This window comes from Rhamphochromis longiceps, linkage group LG8, assembly GCF_057381845.1.
Source record: "Rhamphochromis longiceps isolate RC_006_pf linkage group LG8, R_longiceps_female_GT1.1, whole genome shotgun sequence".
Lineage (NCBI taxonomy): Eukaryota > Metazoa > Chordata > Actinopteri > Cichliformes > Cichlidae > Rhamphochromis > Rhamphochromis longiceps.
In genome coordinates this window covers 23532898-23547199 of record NC_140564.1, presented here as the reverse complement: position 1 = coordinate 23547199, position 14302 = coordinate 23532898, and the positions used below count along the sequence as shown (strand labels likewise).

The following is a 14302-nucleotide window of genomic DNA, read 5'->3' as shown; positions in this document are numbered from 1 at the left end:
CACAGTATGCAAGAATGTACAGTATTATACACAGAATTATAAGTCATACGTTCAATTTCTAGATATAGACTTTGTCAGTACTTACAAAAACATACAATAAATGTAGACATTTTTACAAAGAAATGTTTGTATTTGCTCATCCATCTATATTTGTGTCATTTTTCTGCAATATAAATATATATTTTTAGCTTTTTAAAACTTCATCAGAGTGTCAATATTGTGGGTTTATTGCAAGTTCCCATTTTTGCTGATATAATTAAGAAAAAATCTCTGCTATCACTTAATTGCACCAAGAAAAAAACATAATCTATACTTTTTTTTTTACATCGAATGACCGAGTGTTGATTCAAACACAGTTCAAAGTGGAAAAAAAGCTCAGGGAAGTCAGGTTTAAACTCAGCTACAAGCAGCTCTGATCTAATTTTCTTGCTATTGAAAAAGCCGTGTCCTATCCTCCCTCCTGTGCTGGCAGCTCGGGTAACCTTTAAGGAATGCAGAATATGGTGCCAGAATTATTTTGGGCTGAGATTCAGATGTTAAAATAGCAAAAAAGGTTGCAGGGTAGATTACCAAGGAGAACACAGGCAGTTGTGCTGTCGACCTACATGTAGCTGTTGTACAGAGAGGCCATGAAAAGCAACGTTTCCAACCAAGGCAAGTGTCAACCAACAATGTGTGCTTACAAAGTGATTACAGATAAATGTAGGCGATGTATATTCATAAGTGTGTGGATTTATTGCACTGTATAGCTTTATTTGCAAGATAAACATGTTGACAGAGTACTTGTGAAGTAGTATTCACTGTGATACTGCATTGCCTGACGGATTATGATACTTTCTTTTTTTATTAATTGGCCCACAAATCCAGATGAACCACATCTGAAAGGCTAAAGAGGGAAGTGTAATTCATAAAACCACCAAGAAGAGGCCCAGAGGAGGTAAAAAGCCATTTTTATTTGCCCTCCATGTTAACCGCGGGCACTTTCCCATACATAGCATCTTTAATTACACAGAAGTGGAGCAGGAAGGACAGGTTAGCCTAAGGGGAGAGGGTATGAAAGCAGTGCTGCAGCTCAACATGCGCACCAGGGAAATCAGTTCTCTGCCCCTGAGTGTGGGAGGCAGGAAAGGGTTGTGCTTATAGATCAATGAGGAGAAAGAAGAGCCTCCAGGTACGCGAGGCGCATGTTGTACCTGTGCAAAGACACCATTTAGCTCACACAATCGTATGCATGAAGCTTACACTGTGTTAGATGCAGCATTTCCTTCATGCACACGTGTTCTGTGTGACACACACGAATGCAAATGCAGGGATGGATAGAGGCAATATGATGTTTGAGTAAACCTCCATATGTCACACCAGCGAAACAAAAGGTCACTAAAACAGATTTGGTCTCAATGACTCATCCCTGTGGACACGACAAAAAGTCTCAAAACCCTGAGAGCAACATTATGTCTCCACACGCGGCGAGAATGCAAATAAGAAGCTCGGCTGCTGTTAGTTTCTTTTCGATAACAATGCCTACACATCTCTTGTACGTCCACAGCCTCAAGCACAGTCACACACCTGCCTAAATGGATGCTAATGCATACAGTTTGCATAGTACGAGTCTCTCTAGAGCTCAGTGTGTAAATTGTAAATGCACAGGTTAGACTTGCCTGCAGCAAATGAAAAGTGGTTTATAGGCATTTTTCTGCATCTCTGGAAATAAATAAATCTATCCAGTGCTGCTATATAGATACAATAATGAGAGCATCATAAGGTCAGCTTACAATCACATGATCCTTTGCTACTGTGGAATGTGTTAATTGTCATAATTGCAGTCTGTATTTAAAGGCTACAGACCTGTATATGAAACCTGCTAATTAACGATCCTTGCTATAATCCCACGCTGCACTTAGCAGTCGTTTCTCGGTGTTTCCTAAGATGATGCGTACATTTCAATTAGGCATTTCAGTGGAGTTAGTTGGTATTCATGGGCAATGCAGATGAACCCTGAAACTCTTTGAGCATCTTTCTTAAAGTTTGAAGTATAGTAAAGGGCAAAGTGCAGTAAAACATACGCTTTTATTGAGTTCTCAGTTTTTATCGCGGTTCAAATTTCAGGGCAACGACCACTTCTTTTCTTAATGAAAGGTTGTAAAAGCAGAAGTGGAGAATTCAGACATGCCCAGAGGCCTCAGCTGCCTGGCGAGCCCTGAGGGGGCAGAAGGCCGGTATGAAACCCCCCCAGCTTCAGAGCTTCAGAGACTGATGTGGACAAAAAAAGGGACCAGTAACCATCTGGATGAGGTTCATCCCGGGATCTACATCGGAGACATGTGAGAGTGACATGTTACTGAAATGATTCACTATGGCTAATGTGTTTAAATATAATTCCACCGGCTTTTGTAATAAAGTAATTAAGTATTCTCTTAATTGGGCTCAGATTGTGAGTGCATGTGTAATTAAAGGCACCATTATGATTTTTACATTATTGAAATTGATCTTTTTTTAATAAAAGCACCTGGTTATCACACTAATGCGCAAAACATTAACAAGCTTTCATCACAACTGTATACACAGTCATCCAAGTGCTAATGCCCATGTGAATAGTGTGTCGTAGCCTTATGCTAACATGCTAACATCCAACTTTACAATAATAAAAGTAGCTGTTTTATGAATACTGTTTTGTAGCATACTGTCTATTTTTATTTTTAGATACATGGGCAGTTTTTTGCCTTCATCATAGAATATTTAGGTACACCTGCTAATTGTTAGCAATTATCTAATCAGCCAATCAAGTGATAGCAACTTAGTGCATTTAGGCATACAGACATAGTCAACAAGACCTGCTAAAGTTCAAGGTGACCATCATAATGGAGATGAAAAGTGATTTAAGTGACTTTGAACATAGCATAGGACATGCCAGATGGGCTGGTCTTGTGATTACAGTACCGTCTCTAGTTTTGACAGAGAAAATATTCTGTGAGCGGCAGTTCGTAGGGAGAAAACGTCTTGTTGATCCAAAGAGTTAGAATATAGAATATAATGGCAAGAGCGCTTTGAGCTGATAACAAGGTAACAGTAGCTCATTACAACTAAGGTATGCAGAAGAGCATCTCTGAACACATGACATGTGGAACCCTGAAGGACCACAGCAGCAGAAGACCACACTGGGTGACACTCATGGCTGCTATAAACAGGAAAGCAACCCTTCACACAGACTCACCAATATTGCCTGGTGTGATGAGCATCAATTTCTGCTGCAACATTTGGCTGGTGGGGTCAGAATTGGACATAAAAATCATTAGAAGCATAGAGCCATCCTGCCTCGCATCAAAAGTTCAGGTTGTTGGTGGAAGTGTAATGTTATGTCTCCTTAAATACCAAATGAGAATTATTTAAACACCACAGGCTACCTGAGTACTGTTGTTGACTGTGTCCACCCCTTTATGACCACAGTGTACCCATGTTCTGATGGCTGCTTCCAGCAGTTCCCTGCACTCGGATGACCTCCACAGTCACCGGATCTTGATCCAATAGAGCACCTTTGGGATATAGTGAAACATAAGATTCACATCACAACATACTCTTTACTTTTCATATCATGCATGAAGGGATCTTGATTAAACTCTAAGAAGGATAAGGTAGGGCATTTGACAGATATATTATATGCATTACTATATGTGTAACCACAGAGGAAAAAAATACCCCCTTAAAGGGCAAAAAACAGGGACTGCGTCTTGTGCACTGCACTGTGCAGTCTCTCTGTATCATTCATAATAAAATGTAATATTATAACAATTCAGTTAATTAACCTAATGATCTACATTTTCCCCCACTGCCTGCCATCTTCCTTCTTCTCCTCGAGTTAGCTTTCTTTGCATTATCCTCATCATTTGTCTCGTTTGATTGCAGAGATAATTGTAATTTTTCCCTTTAGGTACGCAGCCAAAGACAAAAGGACTCTCCAGGCTCATCGCATCACCCACGTGCTTAATGCAGCTGATGGGAAGTTCAATGTGAACACAGGGCCCAGCTTCTACCGAGACACCGCCATCACTTATCATGGAGTCGAAGCTTTTGACATGCCATCCTTTGACTTGAGTCCCTTCTTTTACCCAGCGGCCAATTTCATCAAGAGCGCTTTGAGCTCTCCCACAGGTGAGGCGCTCTCACAGCGCTCAAGGTATCCTTCATCGTTTTCACACATTAACTCGGGGAAGACGAGCCAAGGCAGAGAAACATTTGTCAGTCAATTCCCATTTACAGCAGACCCCAGTTGTATCAGTCATTAAAATGCAAATCAAACACTAAACATAATATCAAGCTAATATCTTTCCCCCATGGTAATCTTCTCATAAGCTCAGACCTCGGCCAGGAAAATTGGTTTTAAATGGATTGCCCTGGCAATTTGTAAGCAACACTTTTATTGGACATGGAAATTACACAATTATGTTTGTGGCCTGTGCTTTCCTGGCCCGTTATGCAAAGTGAAGTCAGTATCTGACATGACAGTAATAAGATGAGGCCTCCTTCTTCACATGCTGGCTGATCGGGGGCTCCAGTGTGTGGCGGGGCCTACAGTAATCCCCGGCAGAAATACACAGAAGCCAAGACAGTTCAATTACGCGCTCCTCTGCGCCCTAATCCTCAGGCCTGATAAGGAACCAGGGATTACCGTGTGTAGAAACATTTGTTGCAACATTGTTGAAAACTTTTAGTCGGGAGTAAGAAGTACTCCTCCCTGTGATGTGCACGGTTTTTAATCCACAGAGGAGTTACAAATTAGATATTTAGAACAAACTTTACAACAATAATCCACTGATTGCTGTAGGCTGGTGGGCTGCTGCGTTCTGAAATGATCCACAGGAAGTCTGATTTTCTGCCTTCTGACTGGCAGGTAAAGTCTTCGTCCACTGTGCAATGGGCCTCAGCCGCTCATCCACCTTGGTTCTGGCTTACCTGATGATCCATGAGAACATGACTCTGGTGGACGCCATCAAAGCTGTGGGCGCCAACAGGAACATTTCTCCCAATAACGGGTTCTTGGAGCAGCTCCGAGCACTGGACACAAAGCTCCACTGCCAGGGATTATCCAGGAGCTTCAACGGGCGGACGTAAAAATAAAATCCTTCGGCCCATAAATTTGGATAATATTTTTGACCCCTGTCCATATCTGAGTGTTAAAAAGCTATTACAGTGATAATGTTTTTGTAATGAACAGGTACTTCAGCTGTATTTAAAGGGCTTCAAGGTAAGAAAATTTAATAACCTGATGAAGAGTGATTTTTAAACATTAACAATTAAGTTATATGAACAAAACGTGCTTAAATTATCAGCTCAAAATACCCAAAAGTATGACACAAAAGGACGACTGTGAGGTTTTAAGGTTACAAAATCAGAATTAACACAAAACACAAAGAAGATTACATTTGTGTTTAACTGTTGAAATTCTTCCCCATCTGTGCCTGTGTCTCCTGTCTGCAGTCAAAGCCTTTAAAAAGCTTCAAAACAGTTACATTTGTGTTTGAGAAACTACAGAAAAGTTACTGCACTCAGTGAGTTATACAGTCACAGATTACACTACAATGTTTACTTGACAGTGAGTCATACAAATGCTACAGTTCTTGCCCTTTAACAAATACAGTCAAATACAGCCCTTTGACTGGGCCATCGCAGCACTTTCATTCTTTTCTTTTTCAGCCGTTTGAATGTAGATTTGCTCTTGTGCTTGGAATCATTGTCTGGTTTCAGCCAACCTTTAGCCATCAGACAGATGGTCTCATATTTGATTTTAGAATAATTTGGTAGAGGAGTTCAAGCTCAGTTTAATGACTGAAAGGTGTACATGTCCCGAGGCTGCAAGACAAGCCCAAATTATCAGCCCTCCACCACTGTGCTTCACAATAGATATGAAGTTTTGTGCTGATATGCTGTGTTCAGTTTTCTGCTGCAGTGGATTATGGACAAACATCACCAGACATTGTTCCACAGGTTTCCAGACAGAAAAGAGGTTTTCTGCTGACAGCCTTTCTAAACACTTTTGTTCAGCCTTTCTTCAAAATTTGCCTTCATGAAGTTTAACATTTACTTTCCTAACTGAGCCCTGTGGAGTCTGAGACGTAAATCTTGAGTTTCCTGAGGCTTCCCCGAGCATTGTACCGAATTTGCTGAGAAGACTGTGGCATTGTGTTAACACAAGCCTGCCAAAGCCCTGCTTTTACAGAGGCGCTGGCACTGCTGATGATCAGTTAATCAAATCCATTTGATTAGCAGCACCTGGCTGCTGCCCTAACCTCGTAATTCCTATGAAAACAGTCAGTGTGTACAGAGTTTTGTAAATAGTTTCTTCTTTCTTCTTTTTTTTCTGCCCGTCCAATATTTACTACTGCACCTGTAAAACATCTATTATTTTGTTTAGTCTATATAATATGGAATGCACACACAGAAACGTGAGGAATTTATTTTGTATTTTCATGAACTTTCTTTAAAACTTTTTTAAAGTCAGACTTTACCATCAGAAAACTCAGTTTTCTAATGAAGTTCATGAAATATGATGGAGAGTTTAAAAGCAGCTGCTAAATGTACGCTTTCCTAAAGATTGTCTTGTCAACAGCACAGTGTGGTTCGCTTCTCTCAGCAGTTTAAATTATCCTTAACATACTGACTCAGACCTTCACTCCAGAAATTCAACTCTCAGTATAGCTTATATAATCTTTGTGTTCTTCATAATGACAGGAGCAACCTATGCAATCAAAGACGGGACTTTAATAGTTTGTTGACGACGACATCAGGCAAAATAGGAAGTCATTCATTTATTCTCGTCAGATGATTTAAAATAAAGAGACACAGCAACACCATCTGCAATAGCTCAAACTGTGGTTTGAGCTCAAACTGTGGTTTGAGCTCGTTCAGCGTGGCAACCTGACATTAATTCCCCACCATGTTTTGGATCACTTGCACTATTACAACCATTAAAACTGCAACGGCTCAGTAGTCGAATTTATCACAGCACAAGCAGCCTGGCTTCTGTCACAGTCATCTGAGGAATAAATAGTCCACACTGCTTGTGCCCAGTCTCTGGTATGTTCAGCTGTCTCGTTCCAGTGGGGCTCAGCCTCAAAACAACACTGATATCCAGCTCAGATGTAAAACAGCGCGAGCCGCACCAGTAAGGTTAGTATTCGCTGTTGGTTTGTCTCAAAAGCCTGCAGCAAGAAACACCAGCAGGACAGCAGTAATAATCAACATTTGCATCCTGGAACATAAAGTATCTTGCAAAGTTATTTATCTATGTACTGAGTTGAGTGAAAGTGATAATTATATAAAAACACTGAGGTGAGAGAGATACAGATATGACCTCAAAGGAGGAGCCAAAGTATCAGACACCACCCACCTGCGATCTGCTCAGCCTTCTGTTGAAGAACAGACGCCCCACTGGAGCTGTCAACGAGGTTTGGCCCAACCTCTACATCGGAGATGCGTAAGTGACATTCTCACTTTGGGGGCCCCTAACTGCAATATGGTGATCTGATTGTGAAACTGTCGCTGCAAACAAGTGTATTTGGCCAACTGATGGGACAAATATAAAATCTGTACATTTGAGTCACCGGTGATGCATTTACACACATATGCTTCCGGAGCTGCACACAGGCGAGAAAAATTGCTAAAAATGACATTTCTCATAGCCTCTCCTGTGTCATTTACAGAGCTGCAGCTCGGGATAAAACCCTGTTAGCAAAACTGGAAATAACACACGTGGTGAATGCTGCAGATGGCCCCCAGCACATTGACACCGGGCCAGGTTTCTACGCAGACGCCAGCATACTGTATCACGGAGTAGAAGCACCAGACTGTAAAGATTTTGACTTGAGCCCTTTCTTCAGTGAGACTGCTGATTTTATTCATGGTGCTCTGAGCCAAAAAGGTACCAGTCTATTTTAGCAACACATGACAAAATAAACACATAAGGATTGAGCTTTAATAATATGTTACAGTCCAACACATCCTAATATAGAAAAATGATGCATCATCAAGCTGAAAAATGATAAATAATAATGATATTTTATGTTTTGTTGCACATATTTAAATGCATGAAAACATAAATAATTGCCTTTGCTTCTGGGTCGTGTGCGGAGACTCCAGCTGCTCTCTATAATCTAAAATAATTTCACAATGTTTTATTATTTTTAACTTTTATTTTAAAAATGTAAGGCTTCTATTTTTCCCCATTGCACAAACATTTAGAAGAACAATAATTTGAAATAAAATCAATTTAAAATGGTAAAGAGAGTTAAAGTTGTGAGCAGTTACTACAGGGACACGTAAACACTATTAATGCTATGACAGCACCTGTGTGTGTGCCATCATATGTCATCATTTCTGCTGTGAAAAGAACCTTTTGTGACTGTTACACCGTGAGCTGAGCCCACAGTTGTAATTAATCCCTTTGTTGTTTGTGTTTAACCCAACGAGCCGCAGAATTCGCAGCTTATTTTAGAGTCTGCCTTTTGTCCGTGCAGGGAAGGTGCTCGTCCACTGCGCTCGGGGAATCAGCCGCTCGGCAGCTCTTACGCTGGCCTTCCTCATGATCAAAGAAAGGCTCACACTGGTGGAGGCTGTGGAGGTTGTGTGCCGGCACAGAAACATCCTCCCAAATGTTGGATTTCTGAAACAGCTCCGCGAGCTGGACTCATCCCTATTCACGTAGTAGAGCACATAACGCCAAAAAGGGGACAGTTTCATAGTTGGCATCATCTGTGCAGATGAAATCGTCCTGGTGGCTCCATTTGGGTGGCTTCGGGCACTCGCATCTTAAGTGAATTAAAGCACCATGTAATCCAACTTGGCTTGATGGGATTTTGCTTAGCTTAGTCAAGCGATACATCAGCATTCATAATAGCACACTTAAACACACAACATGCAGAGCACAAAGTAGAACTGACAGACAAATGTTTTGTCAGGTGAGCGATCAGCACAGACAGTCTGCCTGTCAGAAAGGGTTTGTCAACACTAAAATAAAGTTAGCTGAAAGTTAAAAAGACTTCAATCCTGTCATGTTCGGTTCATTTTTGACACAAACGGAACCTCATTGTATTTGAGACAAGACTATTTCAAGCCTTATTTTTTAATCTCTTTGTGTTTTTCACACTACAATTCTCCATTTTACAAACCAGAATCCATCACTCCAGATTTCTGGGTGATTTCTTTTTTTCTCAGTTTTCCATAATTGAAACGTATGAAAGTCAATTAGCCCACTCGTGCATGAGCTGTGTAATTGATTGCTTCAAAAGCTCATATTGTAATATAATGCTGTTTATGATTAGACTAAATTTTAAAATATTATATAATTTTAATAAAAATGAATGCACAATTACTGCTCACTATGGCGGACTACACAGCTCAAACAGTGCCATACACGTCACAAAAAGTGATGGTTCTTTGCTATTATTGTTATTAATAATAAACTGCTCTTTATTTATTAACAATAGTGTTTTATATTGCAAGATAAACACCCTTCAAAATGACACACATTAACCCGATGAGCCACAGATCTCTGTGCAAGCACTTGGAGAAAGAAACCTCCTTTTTAAGAGGAAATCATGGACAAAACCAGTTTGTGGAGAGCAGCCATCTGCTGTGACCAGTCAGGATGAGGGAAAAGTAGTAAAATGTAGCAAAAGCATATCCGTAGAGAAAAATACAGTCATGACATTGGTCCTCCCCAGACCTCAACATTATTGAAGCAGTGTGGGATCATCTTGACAGAGAACAGACTAAATAGCAGCCAGAATCCAAAGAAGAGCTTTGAATGTCCTTCAAGAGGCCTGGAGACGATTTGACAAGAAGACTTTCTTAGATTGTTCAGACTGTGTCAAAGACTAAATACCAAATACTTTGACTTTGAAGCTCACTGGAATTCCGTTTTTGCCTTAAATACTATATTTCCATGTATGTTTGCACGTTTCAGTGTGCAAATGTTTCACTGCACGCAGTTCCCATTTTCAATTTTCAAGTTAAAAAAGGAAGGCATGGCTCAAGACTTTTGCACAGAAAAAAAAAAAAAAGAAAAAAAAAAAAAAAAAAGACTTTTGCACAGTACTATATAACATTCCTTTATATTTCGATAACCCTTGATTAATTAAAAACAAAAAAAAAAAAGCTGTTGTTTATTGTAGGAACAACAACAGAAGACAAATCATTTTGCAAAAAGTGTGTGTTGTGTTTGGGGTAGCCAGACTTTTCTGTGACCTACAAACTCTGTGGGGGCCAGGGCCACCCTTGGCCACCTCTTATCTCTGCTCCTGATCACTGGCACAAAGTGCTACAGACTTTAGATCTCAACAGACTAGGGCAAATTACAAAAAAAAGCAAATATTTGTGTTATATTAATCTGTATTATATTCAGATTTTAAATCTGAACATCTTCCTCTCCACTTCTTCATACTTGACCTGTTCACCGGTAAGGCAAAGCACGCAAGGAGCTAAATGTGCAAAAAACAGCGGCATGGGCCTTTAGGCTCACGTCTTAAGCGCAGCACAATCAAGATCAAGACCCCTGCTGTACTGGAACAACACACAGACAGTGCATGCTTAGAAATAAACAATGCTCCACTTACTTATTCACATTTCTCAAAATACTGCGTCCTAACTGCTACAATCCAGTGACGTACAGTTAAAACTGTGATGTGTCTAAAGAGTCTTGATACAAGATGACAAAAATATGCCAGCGTGCTTTCTGAGCATGTATACAGATTCAGGTCAGACTTTGAAAAGAGATGAAACACTGAAGCCATCTTAATAAGAGATGCTCTCCAGAGCTCGCTGGGAGACAGATGCTGTCAAAATAAAAGGAATTGGATATCACAGGTTTAATGATTTCACTGTCAGAATGAATGATGGCAGAGTAGGAAGATATGAGGGAAAAATAAAGGAGTTTGATGGTGTGAAAACTCTGTCTGACATGTTAGCAGCTTCATCTAGCCATCCTGCAATACAGCCATCATCACACTCTCACTTTGGGGGCTTGCATTTAGATCACTGAATGGACTGTGCATATCATATAATGGGGAATCAAAGACGTGTGCCATCTTGCGAAAAACCTCATCTGTCTAACAGTCTGACACATTTCAGTTCTCTTTTGGCCCCCGAGAGGCTCCAGAAGATGCTGAACATCCTTAACGGGTGTTGTGAGGCTTCGCTTACACAGCTTCTCCCAGCGTCTGAAGATATGCAGAAAGGCTAAGAGAGACTGACACAATTTCAAGGACTCGCTCGTACGGTTGAGCAAAAGCTCAGAGTGCCCTGTTTACTCCAGTGAATATGGGTATCCTTTGGCAAGTGCAAAGTTTGGATAAGCACAGCTTCCTGCCAGCAGCAGAGATTAAAGTTGTGTGTTCAGAAGTGGATGGCAGGGACTGGCTGGGTGGAAGTTTTCCCCACAGGCAGAGAACGTGGCAGCAAAGGTCAGAGGCCCGCCACATCACAGCCCTAAAAATATCCTCTGCATTTGATGCCCGTCACAGAGCGGTTATACAATCTGTGCCCTGACTTGAGCCTGCCAGAACTAAAACCTTACCATGTTCTGCCTTCAAGGGCTGCTTCACAACCAGCTGCCAGAATGATGAAAACCGAATTCCCGGGAAGAAAAACGAAGGACTTCAATCTCCGGGTGAGTGCTGCTGAAGATGCATGTGAAAAACAAAAAAAGCAAAAACTGTGCTTTTTTATGACAGTAGTTTGAGGGGTGGAGGAATATAAGAAAAAATAAAGAAGCAAGTGTGGCATTTCTTTTTCTCCTTAAGCAAATAAATCATGTGTGAGAGGAAGCCACGGTAAGAAAATGGCTTCTCGCGAGTCGAAGACTGGCACAAAGATAAATGTTACTCGGGCAGCTGAAGAATCCAGTCCAGTGGATGATTATTCCACACCTGGGGGCTATGAGTTGGAGAAAATCCTCAACCGAGGGAGTGTGGCTTACACTCATGTCAACGAGGTTTGGCCTAATGTCTTTATTGGCGATGAGTAAGTAAGAAAAAGGTTTTATAAAAGCATAAAATGTCTAAACTGAATAAAAATAACAGGATTAAAATGATACTGACACTGGCTTCTTGTAGGGACACTGCAAAGGACAAGTACACACTGAAGAAGCTGGGAATTACGCACATCCTGAATGCAGCAGAGGGGACATGGAACAACGTGGACACTGGAGCTGGCTACTACAGTGACATGGACATTGTATACTATGGTGTAGTAGCAGAAGACGTCGCAACCTTTGACCTCAGCCAGTATTTTTTCTCCGCTGCCCAGTTTATTGAGAAGACACTGAGCAATCCTCAGAGTAAGACAGCTGCACAGGAAAAAACTAATATTTTGGCTGAAAATTGCCTAAAACATGCCGTGAATCTGTTCTCCGATTCGTCTGCAGATAAACTGCTGGTGCACTGCGTGATGGGAAGGAGTCGGTCCGCCACACTTTTCCTCGCCTATCTCATGATCTGTGAGAACATGACGGTGGTCGACGCCATAGAGCACGTAAAAAAACGCAGGCGTATCATCCCTAACTGGGGCTTTTTGAAGCAGCTGCGAGAGCTGGATCAGCACCTCTTGGAGAAAAGGGGGGAATCTGCAGGGGAAAGCTGATTGTGTGGCTGATCAGTCTGAGACTAAAGTCAGCGGAGACTAAGTCAAATCCCAGCCATTAAGACTTCGTCATGCTAGGAGTTACAGCCATGTGAAAAAAATAAAGTCCTATTAAAACTAAGTACAGCTTTACTGCTTCCATAGGAATAAAAGTAAAGTCAGGGGTAAGTAGCAACCAGGTGCTGCTAATCATCAGCAATTTGAGCACCTCTATAAAAACAGAAGTATGGGCGGTTTGTTGGTCTGGAGGCATTCAGCTGTGCGTTAACACAATGCCAAGGAGGAACGACATCAGCAACTGTTGCTGCCCATCAATCTCAGAACAGTTATGAGGCTTTTTTCCATGCAACCTAAGAGTCCATCATTGTACAGTGAGAAGTATTGTTCACAACATCTTCCTGGGAGCTGATGTCCTGGTAAATTCACAGACATGTCAGAGAAATTGCAAACAAAAACCTCGAAGAGCTAGATCTCAGACTCTGCAGGAATCCATTAGCATGTTAAATGTCAAAGGTCTTGACAGTTTAGTTAGAAAAAGACTAAAACTTTCTAAAAACACTGGAACAGACAAGAGCAAAGTGGGGATGTTTGGTCATAATGCACAGAAACATATTTGGAGAAAACCAAACACAGCATATCAGCACAAACACCTCATGTTAAATGTGAAGCACGGCGGTGGAGAGGTCATGATTTGGGCTGTTTCTGTAGCCACAGGACCGGGACACCTTGCAACCATTGATTCAACTATGTATGAACTGTGTATATCAAAATGTTCTCAAGTCAAATATGAGGCCATCAGGTCAGCCACTAAAGCTTGGCCCAAAACGTATCATGCAATAGGGCAATGATCCAGAACACAGCAGCAAGTCTCCAAAAGAATGACTAAGAAGGAAAATAATTAAGGTGTTGCAATGTTCAAGTCAAAGTCCAGACCTCAACCTGATTGAAATGCTGTGATGGGAGTTTAAGACAGCTGCAAACCTCAGTGAACTGAAGAACAGTGGGCCAAAAGTCCCTCACAAAGATGTGAGCGACTGATAAAGTCAAACAGAGAATGATTACGTCACGTTATTGCTGCTGAAGGTGGTTGTACAAGCAAATGAATCACGCGGTGCACTTGAGTTTTTCACATGACTATATATCAGGGACAGTCTCAAACCAAACTGCAAATCATAGTGAGAAATCCAAGTTGGCTCTCAGATCACTGAATAAATGTCCTACTCGAGGATCAGGTCTATTAAAGCCCGACTCATAAGTATTTTGAGTGCAAATCAAGTTAAGCCTCAGCCTCGTCCTAGCAAATCTCCAGGAAAAAACACCTGCCTGGATTATCACAACCCTTCAAAATCTACCGCTGGGTTCTGCGACACGCATGTTTTGAAATTAAAAGGGGAACAGTGAAGTACATGGTCAATCATAATTTATTCTTATGCTAAAATGTACAGCATTTTAAGTGACTGACAAAAAGGAGAAAAGTCATAAATACAAGAATGTCATTCTGTCCGATTTGTGTGCACATAGCCAGGTATTTCCCCCCGTTCTTACCAGCAACTCTGTACAGGTAGAAAGATTACAAAAGAGCAATATAAACAAAAACACAAGTACAAGTTGCGTTTTACATGCAATCCATTAGCTTAGTTTGGTCTATTCACAGGATCTATTCTTCTACACTTCG

The 14302-nt window shown here is 41.1% G+C and overlaps 3 protein-coding genes across 3 annotated transcripts; all 3 read left to right on the top strand.

Moving 5' to 3' along the window:
• The first annotated feature begins 585 nt into the window (after positions 1 to 585).
• Positions 586 to 5119, top strand: LOC146663711 (dual specificity protein phosphatase 13B-like). Its single transcript, XM_085416577.1, has 5 exons — positions 586 to 654; positions 868 to 937; positions 2137 to 2321; positions 3926 to 4146; positions 4886 to 5119. The coding sequence occupies exons 3-5, from the start codon at positions 2167 to 2169 to the stop codon at positions 5104 to 5106; spliced, it is 597 nt and encodes a 198-aa protein (XP_085272703.1). The 5' UTR covers positions 586 to 654; positions 868 to 937; positions 2137 to 2166; the 3' UTR covers positions 5107 to 5119.
• Positions 5120 to 7339: 2220 nt separating this feature from the next.
• Positions 7340 to 9994, top strand: LOC146663710 (dual specificity phosphatase 29-like). The gene is made up of 3 exons (XM_085416580.1): positions 7340 to 7468; positions 7695 to 7912; positions 8508 to 9994. The coding sequence occupies exons 1-3, from the start codon at positions 7341 to 7343 to the stop codon at positions 8693 to 8695; spliced, it is 534 nt and encodes a 177-aa protein (XP_085272706.1). The 5' UTR covers position 7340; the 3' UTR covers positions 8696 to 9994.
• Positions 9995 to 10808: 814 nt separating this feature from the next.
• Positions 10809 to 14298, top strand: dusp29 (dual specificity phosphatase 29). Its single transcript, XM_085416576.1, has 4 exons — positions 10809 to 11656; positions 11790 to 12009; positions 12102 to 12325; positions 12413 to 14298. Exons 2-4 carry the CDS (start codon positions 11828 to 11830, stop codon positions 12625 to 12627), a joined length of 621 nt encoding a protein of 206 aa, XP_085272702.1. The 5' UTR covers positions 10809 to 11656; positions 11790 to 11827; the 3' UTR covers positions 12628 to 14298.
• Positions 14299 to 14302: the final 4 nt, after the last annotated feature.

Coding starts and splice junctions, on each gene's coding strand:
- LOC146663711 (XM_085416577.1), top strand. CDS start 2,167: ATGCCCAGAGGCCTCAGCTGCCTGGCGAGCCCTGAGGGGGCAGAAGGC. Junction 2,322..3,925: donor GGGATCTACATCGGAGACAT/GTGAGAGTGACA, acceptor TTTTCCCTTTAG/GTACGCAGCCAAAGACAAAA. Junction 4,147..4,885: donor CGCTTTGAGCTCTCCCACAG/GTGAGGCGCTCT, acceptor TCTGACTGGCAG/GTAAAGTCTTCGTCCACTGT.
- LOC146663710 (XM_085416580.1), top strand. CDS start 7,341: ATGACCTCAAAGGAGGAGCCAAAGTATCAGACACCACCCACCTGCGAT. Junction 7,469..7,694: donor AACCTCTACATCGGAGATGC/GTAAGTGACATT, acceptor TGTCATTTACAG/AGCTGCAGCTCGGGATAAAA. Junction 7,913..8,507: donor TGGTGCTCTGAGCCAAAAAG/GTACCAGTCTAT, acceptor TTGTCCGTGCAG/GGAAGGTGCTCGTCCACTGC.
- dusp29 (XM_085416576.1), top strand. CDS start 11,828: ATGGCTTCTCGCGAGTCGAAGACTGGCACAAAGATAAATGTTACTCGG. Junction 12,010..12,101: donor AATGTCTTTATTGGCGATGA/GTAAGTAAGAAA, acceptor GGCTTCTTGTAG/GGACACTGCAAAGGACAAGT. Junction 12,326..12,412: donor GACACTGAGCAATCCTCAGA/GTAAGACAGCTG, acceptor ATTCGTCTGCAG/ATAAACTGCTGGTGCACTGC.